Genomic DNA, 19,125 nt, shown 5'->3' on the forward strand with positions numbered 1-19,125 from the left:
TTTTCGCAGACGACTTCAGATATGCCATACAACTCAAGCAATTTTTTACCATCTTAATTTCACGTTTGAGGTTTTAAAATAGGGGAAGGATCTGTTTCACCTTAAGGGAGGAAGTGAAATAACTCAATTGAGCAATTGAATTAATTAATTTACGGCATTTAGATAGGCGCATCCTTATTATATAGAAGGGGCCCAGGAGTATTATTTATAACAGTGGTGGTGGCCCTTTTGAATGAAAGAATGCTTATTGAAATAATCAAAATATTTAAATGAATCAATGATTGTATGAAAAACAATATCTATTACAGCACAAAAAAATTACTTACCTTTATTGAAACTTTTGTGCCTGCTTCGATTTTGCTAGTTTTTTAATGTTTTGTATTAAACTTGTTACTGAAAGCAGCAAAGAGTTCTTCAAATTTGAGTCAGTTTTTCAAGACCTTGTTTTGCTTTTAATCAATTTCATGGGTGACAATTCTTGTTCACATCTCTATGTCGTTCTAAAGTGACAAATATAAATTTTTGTATCTTTTCTTAGCTCTGGGAAATGTTCACTGGGTAATAAATGCCAGAAATTAATTATTTCAGTAACATTTCGATCTGGGAAAAGCAAATTTTATTTTCAAGAATGAATTTGTTTTTTAATCAATCAGTTCCAATTGTTTGTTACTAAGCATCTGCATTACATTTTGTTCACTATGTGAAACTGGGTTTATAAATGCAAGCATGCAGCCTTATTCTTCTTCTTCTTCAGTAAATTAATGAAATCTTGACTTTTTCGATATATTTAGTCCAACTGCTATTATCCATAGCACATTCACTCTACTCTTTCAAATGTGGAAATTGACTTTAATCCTCATTTTCTAACTGTGAGATGAACAGTTTTAATTTAATTTCAAATGAACTGATGCTATTTGTAAACTTAGGGAATAATTTACTCTTGCCTTTTAGTTTTTTTTAAATTAAGATCATTGAGATGACTAGTGACATCAATTAAAAATACCTAATCAAATAGCCAATAATGGGAGTGGGGAGAGTGTGAGGAAAAATACCTTTGACTTCCCGAGGACAATTTTATTAGGAATAAAAATAAGGATTATTTTCTACTCATCATATAACGTTTATTTTTATGCTACTATGTAATTTTTTTATATCAATTTTGCCTTTTTATGAGAGTAGTTAAACATATCTCCTGCTTGGCATAAAAATATATCCCATCTGTAATTTATTACAATGCTGGAACCAGATAATAAAATATGAATCTGTTTTTAGTGGGCAAGATGACCTAAAATATGAATGAACCACAATATGTTTCGGTCAAAGTTATTGAGGAAAAGTGCAAATTTGCTTTTACCCTTTAACATTGTTTATTTATCAAATATATTACATCATAACTTCATTTAATTATTAAATATAAATCATAAATAAATTGTCAAAGATATATTTTGGTTGGTCTGTCATGGTGATTTGATTTTGAGTAGTTGCTGAAAATTTGGATGAGTTTGTTATGCTTGTTATATTATTTACATCAAATGTCGATACTATACAATCAAAGTTGTATTGATAAATCTTATCATAGCTAAAAAGATTGTTGTATTTGGATTGAAATCAAATTGTTTTTAAAACAGAGCATAGTTTTGATAACAATATTTTTTAATCATTTCTTTGGCATAAAAATCATTAATTACATACTTTAGGATGACAACGCATTGCTTGTCATTTAATGAATGCCTACATCCCGGCCAAGCAATTAACCTCAAGTCATGTGGGAAAATTTTCAAAACCCCTTCATAAGATAAGGGGCCAACTGAATGAATTTTACACCATCTTGAGTGGGATTACATAGAGGATAGAGGTTGCCTAATTTATGGTGGTTGATTCATGTTGCTTTTTGTTTAACATGTCTTCAGTTACATCAAGTATTCTTAAAACCATCATGAGGGGGGGGCAATGCACACTTGTGGTTTTTGTTAAATACATTTTTATAATTAGGTTAGGCCATCAGAACTGCAGGGGAATGTGAACCATTCAATAAGGCTGCCATTTTATTATGAGTGATGACGGTATCTTCCTGAAAGTCTTTGCTAATATATTTTTTGTTTTCACTTAGTTTGGCCAGTCAACAATTCCCATTTCAATCCAAATGAGACCATTTGCATGAGAGCATTAAGACCATTTCTTAAACTTTTCTTTTAAGAATGCAATGAAATCTGGTTCTCTCAACAGAAAGGAAATATATAGAGTCGATCAGCAATGGACCATAAAAATAACAATTGACTATGGAGATAGAATGTATATTTATATTGTCATTATTTATATTCAAATCTTGATAAAATGCAAATTAAAAAAATAATACTTGAATTAATTAATAAATAAATTACATTTGTGGCATAAATATCACGTTCTGTTTGACATTAGAGTTTTCCCATCTAGGTTCCAATATTATCTATTATTAATTCATAAGGAATGAACCTGTTGACAGCTGCACGTGTGATCTCAAGGAAATGATTCCCCGTGTCCTACGTAATTTGGTGCTTGACATCTTTTTTTTTTAATTTGGAAATGAAATCTTTAACGCCCAGTTTGAGCCATTATAGTCCCTTGTTCTTGGGCAATTAAATTTTTTATTTCAGATTCTTATTTTTAGCTCAATTCAGGGAAAACTTAAAGTTTACTACTCTGTTGTCGTTATTTCCTAAATAATATCTAAATTTAAGACTTCTTCGGGCATGTTTGTAAGTTAACAAATTAAGAATATTATCATTCCTCGTTGGTAATGTGACAAGATGATGTATGGAGTTCAGCATAAAGGAATGTGGCTCAAGGTTTGCTTTTACTTACCTCCATTTTAAACTGCACGTGCTCCAAGCGATACATTGGGCATTGAAATCTTCTATGGTCATGATGTCACAATTGATTTTTTGGAATGATAAACTTTGTATTGTTCTAGCATTGAATGAACTCCGTAATCCAGCGGTCAGCGAAATTTGCAAACATAAGTTTCTTTAGGACTTGTGACTTTTCATTTAGCAACAAACACTATCCAAATGGATATCTGGAACCACTCCAATAGCATTTACTCTTGTCATTTATGTGCATGGAAAAGGAGATCGGAAAAATTACTCCACTGGCTGCAACAGAAGAGAACCAGCCAGAACCAATATTAGCATGTCTGCCTGTGTTATAATGACTTTTGATATTTAGAGACTTACATTTTTTAAAATTCAGTTCTTAACTAATCTTATAGATTCCAAGAAACTGCGTGGGATGGCAAGACAGTATTTATTTTAGACATTGTTTCTAACATATTATGGTTGCTGGAATATTTACCAGGAATCTTTTCGTCATTCAGTTTATTAAATTAAATTGATCTTTACTTATCGTACCCAATTATTTATCTTATCACGAATGAAGTAAACTGCAGTGCCCCCAAAAGTACACTTAATATTATTCGATGGAAATATGCATTTCAATATGTTTATGTGGAAAGAAAAGATTCAATTTGTAATAAATTGAGTTTAATTTTTTTTACGGGCTGGAAATATTAGCAATATATTCGATACTATCTCTATTTATTCCTTAATATAATGGTACTTGGTGGGTCGCGCTATTCCTAGGGTAGAGACATGGACCTACTGATTTTGGTGCGGGATTCATTCCCAGGTAAGCGTCTCTGGCCACCCTCAACTCAACCCAAGCTATGTAATTGTTTGGGTACCAGATCTTCCTGGGAAACCATAGCCGGTGAAGGGGAAGAAACTAACGCCCCTCCCCTGATGTGTGAATATCACACGCCGTCGGGCTTAGTACTGGGTGAATTCTACCATCACCCACCAAACTGACCTTATTATCTCATGGTTTTAATGGAACTTGAAAATTTTATTACATTAATTTGCAACATATATCACTGAAAGGCATCCATTTTTAAAATCCATAATTAATTGTATTGTAAAGACCGTTGTTCAACTAGATGTCACTATTTACTGAGAGGGCAAAACAGACGTTTTTAGGAAATACAATGAGCAGATTTGTTTATGTCTGAAAATATTTGTAATTTTCAAGACTAAAAATAACTTGAATACCGTAAACAAACTCAGAAAAAATAATTCGTCACAATAGCCTTCAGTTGGGCTCGAATCCGCGACCTTCGCACCGGTGTCACTCCAACAATGGCGGCTTCTTATTTTATTCTCACCGGTACTTGGTATCCACGTGAAGAAGTTAAAAAGGGCTGGGACGAAAAAAATCAAAAGATGCGACACCGGTGGGATCCGTCCACGATGTCGAGACTTCGGCACCATGGTCAGGCCAGGAAGTAGGCCCCTACGTTCACTGTTATGCACCTCCGCCCCGAGCGGCACCGCAAGAATGGGGGAATTATATTCGCCTTTTATGTCTCCATTACTTCCAGTCACTCGCCGTGTTATTCGTCATCTTACTCTTTAGGCGTTATTCGGCATTTTATCATTCAGAACAAATTTCGATGAGATAGGAAGTTGATGCACTGTTTTCATTTTTTCATAATTTATCTTTTGGTATGTGAAGTAGAGGATAGTAAAAACTATCACGATGTAATTTCATATTTTTTTAATTTACGAAGCTTATGGAGATGTTTGAAACTATGTTTACTGTATTTTAATACTTGATGATCTTGTATAAATGATTATTTATTGAATGAGCAACTACATGTACAAAATAAGGCTAAGTTCTCATAGCCTTCCAACATGGCGGAGGTTGCCGTGGATGATTGTTGCGGAGGTGATTGTTGCCAACATTTCAGAATATAATTTGGGCATGTCGATGTCGCGGTTAAATCGATGATTCAACCAACCGGTAGGAATTTATCCATGTTGAGTGTGTATAAATTATTTATTGATCAATATATTACACGATATGCATTGTAAGAGCCTCATCATTCACTCTGGGAGGTTATTCCCTGTGATATTGCCTAAAGGACGCCATTATGGCATTGACTACGTAAAATGGCATCAGCATTTATTCCGTGAAAGGCACCAATGCCATTTCTGGATGCTATTCGAGTGTCAGACTGCCGAGCACTGGACAATATGGCATAATAGACTTGGCAAATGCATTGCTTTTTGGTAGTCATATGTCAAAATCGTCATACAAAACACAAAGTAAACATGAGAATTAAGGAGAATTCAGGGAGTTAATGCTGCTGATTTTTATTCACTCGCTACGGACTGTGAAAATATGAGTTTTTTTATCGTCAGGGCATCGTTAGGGATTTTTCCCTAACGATGGCGCCCGTTTCTATTTTTTTAATGATACTTTACTGAAATTGGCCCACTGAGAGCTAGCTCACGACTACTTAGCGGCCGGTGATGTTATGGATTTTTCATTCACGCGAAAATACACATTGTTACATAAAGTAACTGAGTAAATCTCTTAACCATTGCATTAATCTCTCTACATTGGACATAATAAACTCAGTAACACTCCCTGTATTAACTACCAATTGCAACATCGATATCATTTACGTAGGATTTGATATACGGCCGTAAAAAGATAACTAAATTTAAGGTAGCCTAAGCGGTAAGTCGTCTTTTATAGCGATAGAAAAACATTTTGAGACATTTTCTCCGAAAATATAAAATTTTTTCTCGAACTTTTGCGTAAATCCAAAACCTCCTCTATCTGCAGACCCTCGCTTACCCCATGCTCATTGCCTAGTTTACGATCCAGGGCCTACCATTCATCACCAGAGTCGTCCTTTCAGACCAAAAATCAGAAGGTAGAAAACAATATATCTTAACCTAGAAGATTCTTGTCTCGAAATTTTGCGTGGATCCAAAGCACCTCTTCCTCTATGTGCAGGCCCACGCTTACCCCATGCTCATTGCCTACTTAAGAGTCCAGGGCCCACTGTCGTCACCAGAGTCGTCCTTTCACACCAAAAATATCTTTAGGCTAAACAAAGGCCACTCTATCGTGCAAATTGATGTCACTGACCTGTTTACTAACAAAAAAAAGTCCACTAGCTATTTAAGATAATAATTCAAGCCAATCCCCCTTTTTCTTTGATAGATGACTAATTCTGCCTTGCCAGTTGAATTGAAGATATTACTACTTTGACATGGTCAACATTTGCAAGAATTCGAAATTAGTAATGTGCTGCTCTGAGATTCAATTTCCGATCAACAGTAACCCGAGCCTTTGATCGTTCTCTTTTTTTATGTTCCGTTTATGTCATAATGAGTCAAACAAGTGAGTAATATAGAGGCTTCAAAGTTTACATTTAGTGATACTTCAAGTTATTTCAAAGGGTTTTATTTCTCCTTTTTTCCACTACTCTTCTTTTTCGAATATTAGCTTTAGTAGAAGGTCATCAGATTAGATATAATATTCTCTACAAAATTCTTAAATTCAGCCTGCTGATATTCCTTTCTTGTCAATCCAGTTGATGCGTCTCAATTCAATTTCCTCACCCTCCTACCTTTCCTTTTCTTTTTGAATCCGTCGCTGCACTTCATAACAACTAAATTTTGATGAGTCCGCATCCGCTCTCGGGAACCTGTGCACATTGATCAATCTGTTCCTAAATCTTTGTCTAACCACAAAATAATCTAACTGATACCTTTCGGAGTAACCCAGCATTTTCCATGCATAGTTGCGTCTTTTGGGGCGTCTAAATTAAGTGTTCGTGATTGCTAACCCCTGTCACATGCAGAATTAAAAGGCTTTCTCCCCACGGTCACTCCACCTGCCTAAACCGTCATAGGCTACTTCATAGCCATCTTTCCCTTCGCCACTGTTCCATCCGAATCCCCCATCACTATCAAATGCTTCCCTCCAGGAACATCCGCGATTATATCCTCTAACTGATGGCATATCCAATCGACTTCTTCCTCCTTATCATTGTTTGGTGACATGTACGTATACCTGAACAATGACCGGTTATGATGGGTTCTGCTTTTAATTGACCTGGGTAAAATTCTATCAGTAGCTTGCTCTTTGTTAACTACGATCCTTCCTACCTATTTATTCAATGTTATGGTAACCCCTCCTCGATTCTCTCGTCCACTCCGCTGGTAATTACTCTATTATTATTGCTCCAGTAATCCCCACTATCCTTGCATCTCACCTCGCAAGTGCGGAGTCGTAAATCACAGAAATGGAATGAGTAGACTCGATCCCGAATTAGGCGTTACGACCTCTCATGGGTGAAACACATACAAGGTATGTGTGGACAAGCTCAAAAAAAATTAAGATTTATTAGAAGGGTTCTAGGTCAATGTGATGATCAGGTCAAAGAGAAAGGTTATCTTTCGCCAGTTCGGCCTAATTCATAATATGCTGCTAATATATTGGGATCCTCACGAAGTTGGATTATTTGCCGGATTGGATCGCGTGCAGCTTAGAGGAGCTAGATGTGTAAAACGTTGTAAGGATAAACATAGTAGAGAATCCAATATATTAAAAGAACTAGGCTAGGAATCAACTAATGGAGCGAAGGATAAATTATAGATTAATTAATTCTCTTTCATGCATTGGAAGAACGTCTCTTTAGCAGTGATATTAGAAATGTATTATTACCTCCATCGTACTTCGGTAGAAGAGATCATGCCAATGAAATTAGTGAGATCAACTGTAGAATGGATGGATTTAAGATGTATTTTTTTCCACGAACGACAAGGGACCAGAAGAAAATTTTCCGACCGCAGTGCCATTTCTTCGACAATACTAGCATTCAGGTTTACGTAATTGTTGCTCCCAGGCTTAAAAGTATGCGCCGACAGTCTTCGAGATGGCTGGGCGCCTCTTAGGTAAAAAATCACGACTTCAACGATAACCAAAGTACGTATTTCCTCAACCGCAGAGTAAATTTAGACCTCCTCGATAAATTAAAAAGTGACTAACCTGTAGGGATATTCGAGAGGTGGTAACCTTAACACTATAAAACAGATTAAATGAAATCAAATTTTTTGATTAAAAAAGTAAATAAATAAATTAAGGTAATTACCAAATGTCATCAATCATCTCTAGTTGAGAAAAGAGTACAGTATCGTCGAGGAGGTAAAGATTTTATATTTAGATATACTTAGACATTTGGATTAAATATGCCGGCATAACTAAATATGGAAAGAAACCTACAATGCTTAATTGAAACTCTCACCGGAAGGGAATGGCTTCTACGGCCAAATTCCTGGAGAATTCCAATGGAAATGGCAACCATAAAGATGCGGTTCTCTCAAAGTCCTATGGAGTAACCTTAACATTGATCGCGGATGCACTGTGTTATGGCACCGAGACATACTCCTCGCCTAGTTTTAAGGACAAAGTTTCACCGAATATGACCAGCAATAATATTACCTCAACTCTCCTGCTTTTGATACGACAAGAAGTGTCACGCTGAACTACATTCACTCCGAATTATGATTAACAAGCCATAATGAAGTGTATTAATTGTTTCCATTAATATTCTAGTTGGTGGACAAATGGCATTTGAGAGCATAATTGTCTCAATGCTCTCTCATTCAGACCAGTATTCTCCCACTTCTACTTGTATAATACTCTATGAATTCTGATTTTGATTGCATTGTAATGGGCAAAGCACGATTTTTTTATTCTCTTCTTCGTATCATACATTGGAATGTTCAGGAATGTTATGCTTGGTTTTTGAAGCGATGACTATGGAGGTTGCGAACTTGGTATGACTTACCTTGTTTCTTTTGGTTGATATGAAATCACGATGCCGATGTCACCCATGTGGAATAAGTAGCACTATCGTACGCAAAAATATATTGACGATAATCCTTATGGTGCAGTCAGTCCTCACGTGTACCCTTGTTTGGCTGGGCAACACCAGAGCCAACACACCAATCGCCATCACTTTTCACTTAGTATGAGCCAACACCTCAAACAGCTATTAGCAGATAACATTGTGATTTTACCATCTGTATTTCACATACGTACTACTGCAACCACACCTCGAGGATATAGAAAACTAGATACCACCACGCATCAATATATTCAGAAGAAACTAATAAAAGGCACCGAAGAATGTCCACCGCGTCATGTGAAATAAGGAGAGGAACTGGTGACTACGCCCCGTAAGGCACAATGGATGTGTAAACTCCGAGGTGACACTATGTTTTCCTTACTTCCAGTTAGAAGCACGAAGATCAAAAGGTCCGGCATTTGATGTGTACCCTGCTTTTCACGAGAGGATTGCTCTCCTTTCCCTGTTTATATGTCCAGTGGACCAATGACCCCTTCCTCTCCAATACACGCCTTCTTTTTGTTTGGTTTGTGGTCCTAATTACTAACAACGAGTCTAGTGTTTTTTTTTGTATGGCGGCGGAGCGAAAGTAGATGTCAGAATGTAATTTAGTGATTCAGCACTCATTGCGCTGTAATTTCGCCCACAAATAATTAAATTCTCGGAAATTTAGAGGTGAAATTGATGGACGGGAATCGGATATAAAATCGGAAATCTCGGCCATCAACTCATGTTATTCTTTCTGTACAGTGAAAAAATTAGTGAAATTATTTTCCGATGTCTATACCATTAACCTCATCCTAACATTCACGCCCCTCTTCAGTGTCCTCATCACTATTGATGTCAGTACACCAAAGCAAGTTTTCGCCTCTCCCATTGATGGGAGCAACACAACCTAAAATCTAGGGTCCAATGGTTTCAGAGACTTAGTTTAATGTTTGGTTACTTCATTTCCATGAGATAAATGATTGAGGCGACTACTTGCTGCATTCTTCAATAGTGGAGTTTAATGTGACTTAAAGTGGTCTTGGTTCAGATGCCTCAGTAATTCTTAATTAAGGAATAGATGCAGGGCATGATAATATATACCTTCTGCCATTTGTCTTAGTGGGACATCTAACAAGTTTGGTTGAAATCTGTAACGCATTAGCTACCCTGTTAGCACTATTCCTTTCGGGTATGCCCTTTCAGAACCTTAAACACAACATGGTCAGGCATAATATCTAATGCACTAGGATGATCTCATCTTGTACAGTTCAAGGTTTGAAGTACATTGTAGGTAAATGGTAATGGTGATACCACAACCAATATCAGAGTGTATTTGTCACTCTTTCTGTTGGAATGAAATATGACTCTTGTAGTTTCATCAGGTTCAATTTGGAGTAGGTCTTCCTTGCTATTCCCACATCTTCAATGAGCCATACACCACCCAAATGGAACTATGCTAAAGAAATAATTACATTTTGAATGGAATTATAGGTGTACATATAAAAAGGAAGTCAGAAATGCCTGGCCCTTATATGAATTGTTAATATCATCATAATAATAAGTCTATAAAAATATAAACAATTTTATTTATTTTTTCATTTTTATTACTTGAAAATGTACTTACAGCAATAAACATTGCCAGTCCTTACCATAATGCTCCGTTTGGTCCTAGTTTAATTTGAGTTGACACATAAGCACTATTATTTGTTTCCCCATGTGGAGAAATTTCTACGCAGAGCAATGCTGTTATGTCACAGCGAAAGTAACAGGTAGGTAGGCACTTTGCAGCAGTATGTAGGAGCATATTAAATGGCATATTGCACAATGGATAGGTGATATTAAAATGCAGTGGGTAGTACATGTAGTTCATCTTGAACAAATCAGATGAGTTCAAAAAATTTTATTTGAAATCCATGATTTTTATTTTTCTTATGTAATATGAAGGTATTTACAAATATTTGTGTCAAACAGTTTTGCTTTCTTTTTTTAAGCAACTACAGATTGAATTAAAGTTTGCTAAACACTTTTCAGTTATATTGAAAACAATATATGTATACAGATCACTAAAATTTTCATTTTCAAACAAGTATTGATGAAGAGATAAAGAGATTTTGGCGACAATTTTATCCTCCAAAACGTCTCTCTTCAGTGAAATTTCCAATTTTGAATCAGCCATTTTAGTAGCTATCACAAGATAATAGTTATATATCTTTCCCTTCCATCAAAACTATAACTTTCTTGCAGAGAAAATTTAATGAAGTCTTCTGAAATGTTGTTCAGCAGATTTTATCCGTAATCATGAAATTATGCTGAATCTAATTGGGTATTTATGTTCTCTTAATTAAGCTCAATTGGCAAGGGCTGATAAATTATTAAATAACAGCCCAAATATGGCTGAAATGGTCTGGCACATTCACACTCAAACACATGCTGTCATTGATAATACAGTATCACGAGCATAATGAAGGATGGGGGAATAGGTTTGACAGCAGTTGACTTTTCAAGTCATTCCTTCATTCACCAAAGTCAGGCTAGGCCTACCATTGAAATTTCGTGATGAATTCAGTTTTTCTGATGAAGCATTAATGATAAGTTATTCTTTTTAAATGAACATGTTGTTAAAGCTTAAAAAAAAGGTCATCATCTTTATAATCAAAATATCATCAATGATGATGTCAGTGATCATTTTTTTTCCAAAAGCACCAATGAAGGGTTGCCATTTGAGTTTATCTAAATAATAGTTAAACCTATTCAGATGGTCAGTACATATTTCTTAATATCAAGAGGAAACCTTAAGTATTATCACATTTTCTTACAGCATACTCATCCAGTCATCATATGGCAGTTTTCATCTCCTTAACTAAGCTGACTGATCTGTTATTCAGCTTAAACCTTGCTAAATATTTTCATGCGAAATTGTTTGAATAAAATTTTGAAGTAATTGACAGGGCTAGTTAATATTTCTTCCAGAATTAGATCTTAAATGAGGATGAGTTGACATTGATATATTAGCCCTATGCTGAACAAAACCTCTTGATTACATCATTTTGTTCATTCTCACTGCTTCCATTCATTTCCCAGTTCATCACACTTTTTTGCACTTATTACCTTCTTCAATCTTCAACTTCATTATCCACACGACTATTCTTCACACCAGTCTTTCCAGTCCATGGGTAGACATCTGGGCATGGTTGGCAGGTCCTCATGTAGCGTACTCCACTTTTGTGCCAAAGGTTGCAGACCTTAGGGTTATTGCACTTTCTGGGTCTATCCTGTAATCACAGAATAAATGGGTGTGATGGAGTTAAGTAATTAACATAGGACAATATGAATACATATACCATTCCATATTCATGTCAATTGGAAGAAAAAGGAGTTTTAATCAATAATATTTGGATGACCCCATGATTTTTTAGTGTCTTGGAAGTTTGATTCTTGGATTGTATTAGTGTCTGGAAACAAAATCAATCACAAAGGGGGAATGGAGTAAAATGGATGGTTTTGAATGTTCACAGAAATGGTAGGAAATTATTATTGGTAAAGCTTTCAATTATTTACAAATTAGTTAAAGATACTTAATAAGGTTTTTTGATAAAATATTCTGATTCAAATATGTTCTCAGTAAAACAATTTCAGAGTGTAAAAATCATTTGCCTTGACTGGGATTTGAACCCAGATCCCTCAATGCCCAGTCGAGTGCTTTAGCCAGTTAACCTGTCAAGGCATCCTGTTAAACTCTGAAATTTTAAACCGTTAAAAGTTACTGTTGCGGCATCTCCCGCAGTTTCTTTGGAGTATGTCAGGGGTACATGAATAAAGTGATGATGGAGAGGAGGCATATCAATGAAATCAGCACTGCATCAGGAATATTTTCATTCTATTCTCATATTTAAGGTCATATTAACAGGATATGAATTCCAATCCAAGATGTGTAATGTAGAACAAATATGTCCCATTCACACAATAATTTAAGAAAACCATCTACCTAAACACTTGCCACTCTGTTAATATTTGATGTTTGCCATTCCCTGGTTCTCAATTCTTTCTCCATCCCTGACTCGACCCTCAAATATCATCAAGTATCTTTCCTACCCAATCATTCCTGATTCATGTCTTACTTCCCCCTCACCCATCCCTTTTTTCACTCCCATTGATCACCACACGACATGAAGAACTGATTCTACATTATTAGACTAAATGAGATTTATTTTTTTACAAATCAGCATTGAATACAATTATTTATCTCAAGTAAACAATGATTTCAGATCTATATATTTCATATAGCCTTTTTTGTTGCATAGACTCTCATCTTACCTTCTTGAGTAAAGTTTACAAAATAATCAAGCCCAAAGATCAGTTTGGTTGGAGATGGTAGAGTTCACCCATTACTAAACCCAATGGCAGTTGAAATAATCACATCAGGGTAGGAAGGAGGAGGGGCAGAGCCTTTCCCTGCACTGCTTATTGTTTCCCACAAATATGCCATTCTGTGTTGGTACTTACGGGGTAGTTGCAGTCAAATGGCTGGAACTGCTTAACGTGAGAGAGTGGGGTGGGGTCACGAACCCATTGAATTGCCTGCCAGTTGGTGACAAGCCACACATCATCCATGGCCACAATTGTGTCCAGGAATGCCTCAAAGCCTTCTTTGTGGTGTGGTTGAGTGAACCAGGCGGCATGGTAATACAGACCAAAGGGAGCACTGGAATATATCGCACAAAAAATGTTAATATTATATACAATGTGAGGGACAACTCAAACCAATACACACATATTTTATATATATATATATATATATATATATATATATATATATATATATATATATATATATATATACACACATATATATATATATTCATGGTTCAAACCAATTTTTATATATATCTATATATGAATTCATTGTTACCGGTTTGTTGTGTAATGGCGTTCAAAATTTTTGATGAGCATTTTGTACACTCCATCAGACGTTGGTGGGTTGGAGCAGGCATCTCCCATGGAGCATCGCCCTCCGTTCAAATCTTGCCACATAACCATGGGAACCTCCCAAACACCTGCACAGGATCAAATTGTTATTTTTATGAGAAAAAATATCATACAGTAAAGATCCTTCCACATTTTAAAAGCAGGCCTAAATGGTACATTCAATGTGAGAAAGTATTGCTTAACTCTAATTACACATATAGTTAATGGAGATTAATATATTTAAATGTGGGTTACTTGCTAATCAATACATGCACAGATCAAAAAATAAAAGCATTAATAGCATGTATTTTACAGGTTACAAAAGGCTGGTTTTGAAACTCTCTCCTTCAAAATTAATAGTATTTGACCTTGAAAAGCAGGAAAATTTTGTGCCAAAATTGATTTGAAATGTACTGGTGAGATTGAAATAAAAAAAATCAAATATCACTTAACTTTAAATCGTTTGTAAATTACAAGTCATAGTTGCATTTGCCAAACAGTAATGATTAAAAGCATAAAATACCTAAAAATGTAATCATTACCAATAACTTAGGTACCCTCAATAACTGGGTTTAAATGATTTTATCATAAGTTTATGGGTGGAGAAAAAGATTATACATATCATGAATAAGTACAGCATTCGTGCTTATACCTTACCTGGATAAGAGCGAGTTGGGCAAGGAGGTATCATGCAGTCGTGGAACACCTTGTAGTCAAAGGTGTATGGCCAGCTTGGTGGACGGTTCTCATAAACAGGCATTGATGAATCATATGTGAAGTTTGTGTCATACAACATCTTGAACATTTTGTTACCACCAACCTATGGAGGAAAGAAACCGCATTCAAATACCAAAGTAGGCTCATGCCTAAAACACTGAAACAGTTAATCAGGAATGGGGTTTTCAATTGATTTACTGTTGACTTATCATCAGATTTTGCCAGAACCAAACCACCAAAGTTAGCACAACATCCCTTGGTGCAATCATTATTTGAACCATTCGATTCAAGTTACTGACTCGCAGATCTGACCAGATTCTCGAGACATGATTACATTATTTGAGATGTTAATTATTGAACATAAAACTTCTTTTGTAAACCTAAGATCAGACTCATTGAGATGGTTAATTTTTTTAAATTCACAAATGTGATAGGTATTTTCTCTTGAATTTTCAAGTAAAAATCGATGTATTTGGTAAATTTGAAATATGAATGTTCAACGTAATAACTTCAAGTAAGTAAAAATGCAACCATGATTTTGCACAGCTTAGAGTGAAAGATGAAATCTACTTCTATTTCAAGTAATTAGTCAAAATGTTGTTCAAATTCAATGAATTTTGGGATATTTCTTAGATAAATGTTGATTTTTTTTATAAGAAGAATTTCATCACTTACAGCAAGGAAAGGTGCTCTCATTCCTCTGATGTCCTCAAGTTTAACTCCTCCATAGGCAGCCAAAATCTCTCTCTGACCGTTTATCTCTCGTGACCATTTGCGTTGAGAAAACTGTTCACCAAAGCTATGCCTGTAAAAAATAATAACCATAAACACATTAATCAACCCAAAGGTCGGTTTGGTAGCTGATGGTAGAGTTCATCCAGTACTAAGCTCAATGGCGTGTGAAATTCACATTTCAGGGTAGGGGAGCCAGTTCCTTTCCCTGTACTGGTTATGGTTTCCCAGGAAGATCTGGTACCTAAATAATCACATAACTTGGGTGGAGCTGCAGGTGCCCAAAAAGGTTTATCTGGGAATTGAACCCGGGCCCTTCGGTCAGCAGTCCAACTCTATAAAGAGTCCTCTTTAAGACCCTTGGGCTACCGCGACCCACAAAAAAATAATGTGTAAAAAATATTGTCCAATGTCTTTTTCATTACATTACTTGAAATAAAGACCCTATCATGATATAGAAGAACATTGTAAGGCACTGGTCTAATGATTGTAAGATATACACAATACATCAAAATTAGGCATTCAGCTGATTGTCAAATATCAGATATTTAAGTAGCTTTTAATATGATCACCAACTATTATTAGAATCTAAAAATCAATAGGAAACTGACATTAGGTATGCATTGATATTGAAATTATTTCATAACTAGGAAATGCTGATTTTTTAAATTTTGAGATAAAAGTAGTTGATTTCCACATAATGATGGAATCCTGGCCACTGGTCACTTTAAGTTACTTTGAACTGAGATTTGAACCACAGATCCTAAATATTCCAGGTGAATTCTCAGAGCTTCATGCAAATTATTGAGCCAAAGGTATCAATTCAGAGTCAAGACGGATACTGAGAAAGAAAAGTCAGCCTGTTTCCTAAGTTTCCTTCAGATCACTTCTGTATTAAAATATCTGACAAGCTTAGTAGTTATGGTCACTAAGCACTCTAGGTGCCTTGATTTAATGGCAGTATTGAGGTAACTTCTATTTACCAATGACATCATTGCCATTGCTCCAATAGGATTGGTAACCATTCAAGTTCATTCCTATTACAGCATATGACAAACATTAGTATACCTAGCAATTGCGGTCACAAAGCTATTGTACCATTGTACTGAGGTAATATTGGTTTTTTTCCCAAAAGAGAAATTTCCTAGATTAAAGCATAATGATCCTGGAAATTAATTCCTATAAAATTTAAGAAAAACTAGATTTAAATCTCCAATTCAGAGAATACAGTACATACTCATAATGCAATGAATTTTAAACAATACTTTTTCCAGGCAAAATAAAGAATTACTACTATTGCCGTAGTTTTTAAAATCTCAGCAACTTAAGTTCGAGCAAGGGGTTAATTATTTGATTCACAGACAGAGGATACTGATGACAGATTCCTAAGATTACTCATTTATGGAAAGTCCTCAGTGAGGAGAGTTCAAACTTAGGTTTAGCTCCTCTCTTTCAACCCCTTCACTGTCACACTTTCAGAGAGACTTAGCTTCTCTTATTGTGGAGTGAAATGAAGCTTCAAATTTCAAAAAAGAAGAATATAACAGTGGGTATTGGACATTGCAGTTAGTACATGGCAGTTAACATGATACACTTTTCTATATTATAGATACACTTTTCATAGTGATCATAGTTTTGTCTGATGTCAGCTGAAATTCTTCAGAACAGTGAAAGGAAATCAACTAATGTTTACTTAAATGCCAATTCCCAGGGTATTTTCCATACTTACGAAATTGAGTGGGATGCCATTTCATGACCAGCTGCATAAAGGTTCTGTACTTGAGAATAATCTGTCCACTCATGCGAGACATAAAACGTGGCAGAAATTGGGCAGCCATTGGGGTTCTTGCGGCCCTTCTCAAAGAGATCTGAATAGAGTTGCTTGTTGAGGTCGTTAACAGAGTCATCGAAAGTCAACAGCACAATCTGTGGCACATTTTGTGGTTCCAAACCGCCTGAAAGTAAAAGTAATCTACTATTAACCCATGAGGATCCACTTTTATACTGCCTCTCTATTATAGGAGGTATTTCCCTATTTCAGGAAAGTAGAGGTTGCAATTTATTTAAGTCTATACAGATGTTTACCTTGGTTCATTATGAATATTCTTATGGGGAAAAGAGACAAAGAGATAATGAAATTCAGGATCACATGCATTCTGACAGATGTTGGCCTTCTGAAGTCATATTTGTGCCTTTTCTAAAATTTCATTTGTGTTAATTGGGTTATGGAAAACAGAAATACATGTAATAATAGGTGCCCATTATTTATGGTATTCAAACACTATTATATTGAATAAGGTAGACATTGGTAGTTATTTAAGGTCAGTTCTATTAAATTTAAGGGAATTTTTTAAGTAAACCCCTTCGGGTTCAACGGTATAAGCTCACTTTCCACTTCTACTGATTATAATTACAGTTTTCAGGTCATAGTAACTCCATTGCATTTCCAAACATTTACCATTATTGTTCACTTGTCCAATGATTTATATGAATTAAGAATAATTATGTTATTTTGCATGAATGAATAAAATGTTTAGCCAATATCTCTTTTCACTTACTGCAACATCTATAAAAAATTTAAATTAGGTATTATTTTTTAATTACATAATTATATGGTATTGTTTCAACATTTCAAATAATTCCCTGTTGTAATAATGTTTATTATGCTATCAAGTATCCAAATATTTTCATGAGTTAATGTTTTAAGGTGGTGTTTTGGCATCATAATGAATTTGTATATATATATATATATATATATATATATATATATATATACATATATATATATATATATATATATATATATATATATATATGTGTATATATATGTGTATATATATATATATATATATATATATATATATATATATATATATATATATATATATATATGTGTATATATATGTGTATATATATGTGTATATATATATATATATATATATATATATATATATATATATATATATATATATGTGTATATATATATATATATATATATGTGTATATATATATATATATATATTTGCTTTAAAATATTGGGTTTTTCTTCTTAGAAAGAATTATTCATGATTATTATAATGTATACCAGCAAAAGATAATGGAATAGTACCTGGAATATCCTTTCCTCCACAATTGCAATCTGGCAACAGGCAGATATCTTTCCTGCATTTGGCTGCAGCTTGATCAACCCTTGGCTGAGGGTAGACTGGTTCTGGCCTACAGAATGTAAGAAGTAATTGATAAGAGGGTATCATAGTGGTATCTGAGAAGTATCATCAAAGTCAACTTTATTAGACACCAGGCTTACAATCATGTAATAGCCATTATCATACAAGAACAATTAGGCATAGGATGACTTTGAAATACAATATTCAGGGTATTACTCTCAATAAATTCATTTAATGAGCAGAGAGGGCTCTCAGCCAACCAAATTAAAAGAACACTGCACAATTAGTATGTTCAATACATGAGTCATTGCATTGTAACCTGTGAAACTTTCAGACAATTCAAAATATTTGGATGACAGATAAGGTGTTTCTGAAAATTTTGACTTTTCATATAAATATTTGTGCATATTTAATTTGTATCATTCCTTGCAGTTATGATAAATGAATTTATCTTACACCACTGAAGCATGAAAATGTATGCAATGTGGATCCTATTTTCATAATAAAACCAAATTACCTTAAAAATTTAAGCAGAAATTTAACTTACCGGCTTGGTGGGAAGCGATATACGTCAATATACTCAGATGCCTTGGAAACAATTGATGTGGATGGTTTCAGAGTAGGCCTTGAACGTCTGTAATAGAAGTGGTTTGCTATTTTTGAAACTGTTAATTTATATTGCAAAGGGGCTTGGTAGTTTTAATGGGATCAAAGGAAAAATTTTAATTAATCTCTAATTGTTATGCAAAACATGCATGAAAGTTTTATCTTGATCATTGTTTACTTTGGCGAGAGCATATTAACAGTTAATTC

The 19,125-nt window shown here is 34.7% G+C and overlaps 1 protein-coding gene across 1 annotated transcript in view; it reads right to left on the bottom strand.

Annotated features, from left to right (window-relative positions):
• Positions 1 to 10,336: 10,336 nt before the first annotated feature.
• Positions 10,337 to 19,125, bottom strand: part of LOC139698300 (uncharacterized) — a 48,537-nt gene continuing 39,748 nt past the window's right edge. The window contains exons 13-20 of the mRNA XM_071597184.1: positions 18,860 to 18,946; positions 18,255 to 18,361; positions 16,875 to 17,100; positions 15,089 to 15,218; positions 14,354 to 14,516; positions 13,641 to 13,785; positions 13,235 to 13,433; positions 10,337 to 12,003 (exon numbers count right to left, since the gene is read on the bottom strand). Coding sequence (XP_071453285.1) covers positions 11,845 to 12,003; positions 13,235 to 13,433; positions 13,641 to 13,785; positions 14,354 to 14,516; positions 15,089 to 15,218; positions 16,875 to 17,100; positions 18,255 to 18,361; positions 18,860 to 18,946 — 1,216 coding nt within the window. The 3' untranslated portion in view covers positions 10,337 to 11,844. The remainder of the gene's footprint in view (positions 12,004 to 13,234; positions 13,434 to 13,640; positions 13,786 to 14,353; positions 14,517 to 15,088; positions 15,219 to 16,874; positions 17,101 to 18,254; positions 18,362 to 18,859; positions 18,947 to 19,125) is intronic.

Source organism: Hetaerina americana, unplaced genomic scaffold (genome assembly GCF_022747635.1).
Source record: "Hetaerina americana unplaced genomic scaffold, ioHetAmer1.1.p SCAF_81, whole genome shotgun sequence".
Lineage (NCBI taxonomy): Eukaryota > Metazoa > Arthropoda > Insecta > Odonata > Calopterygidae > Hetaerina > Hetaerina americana.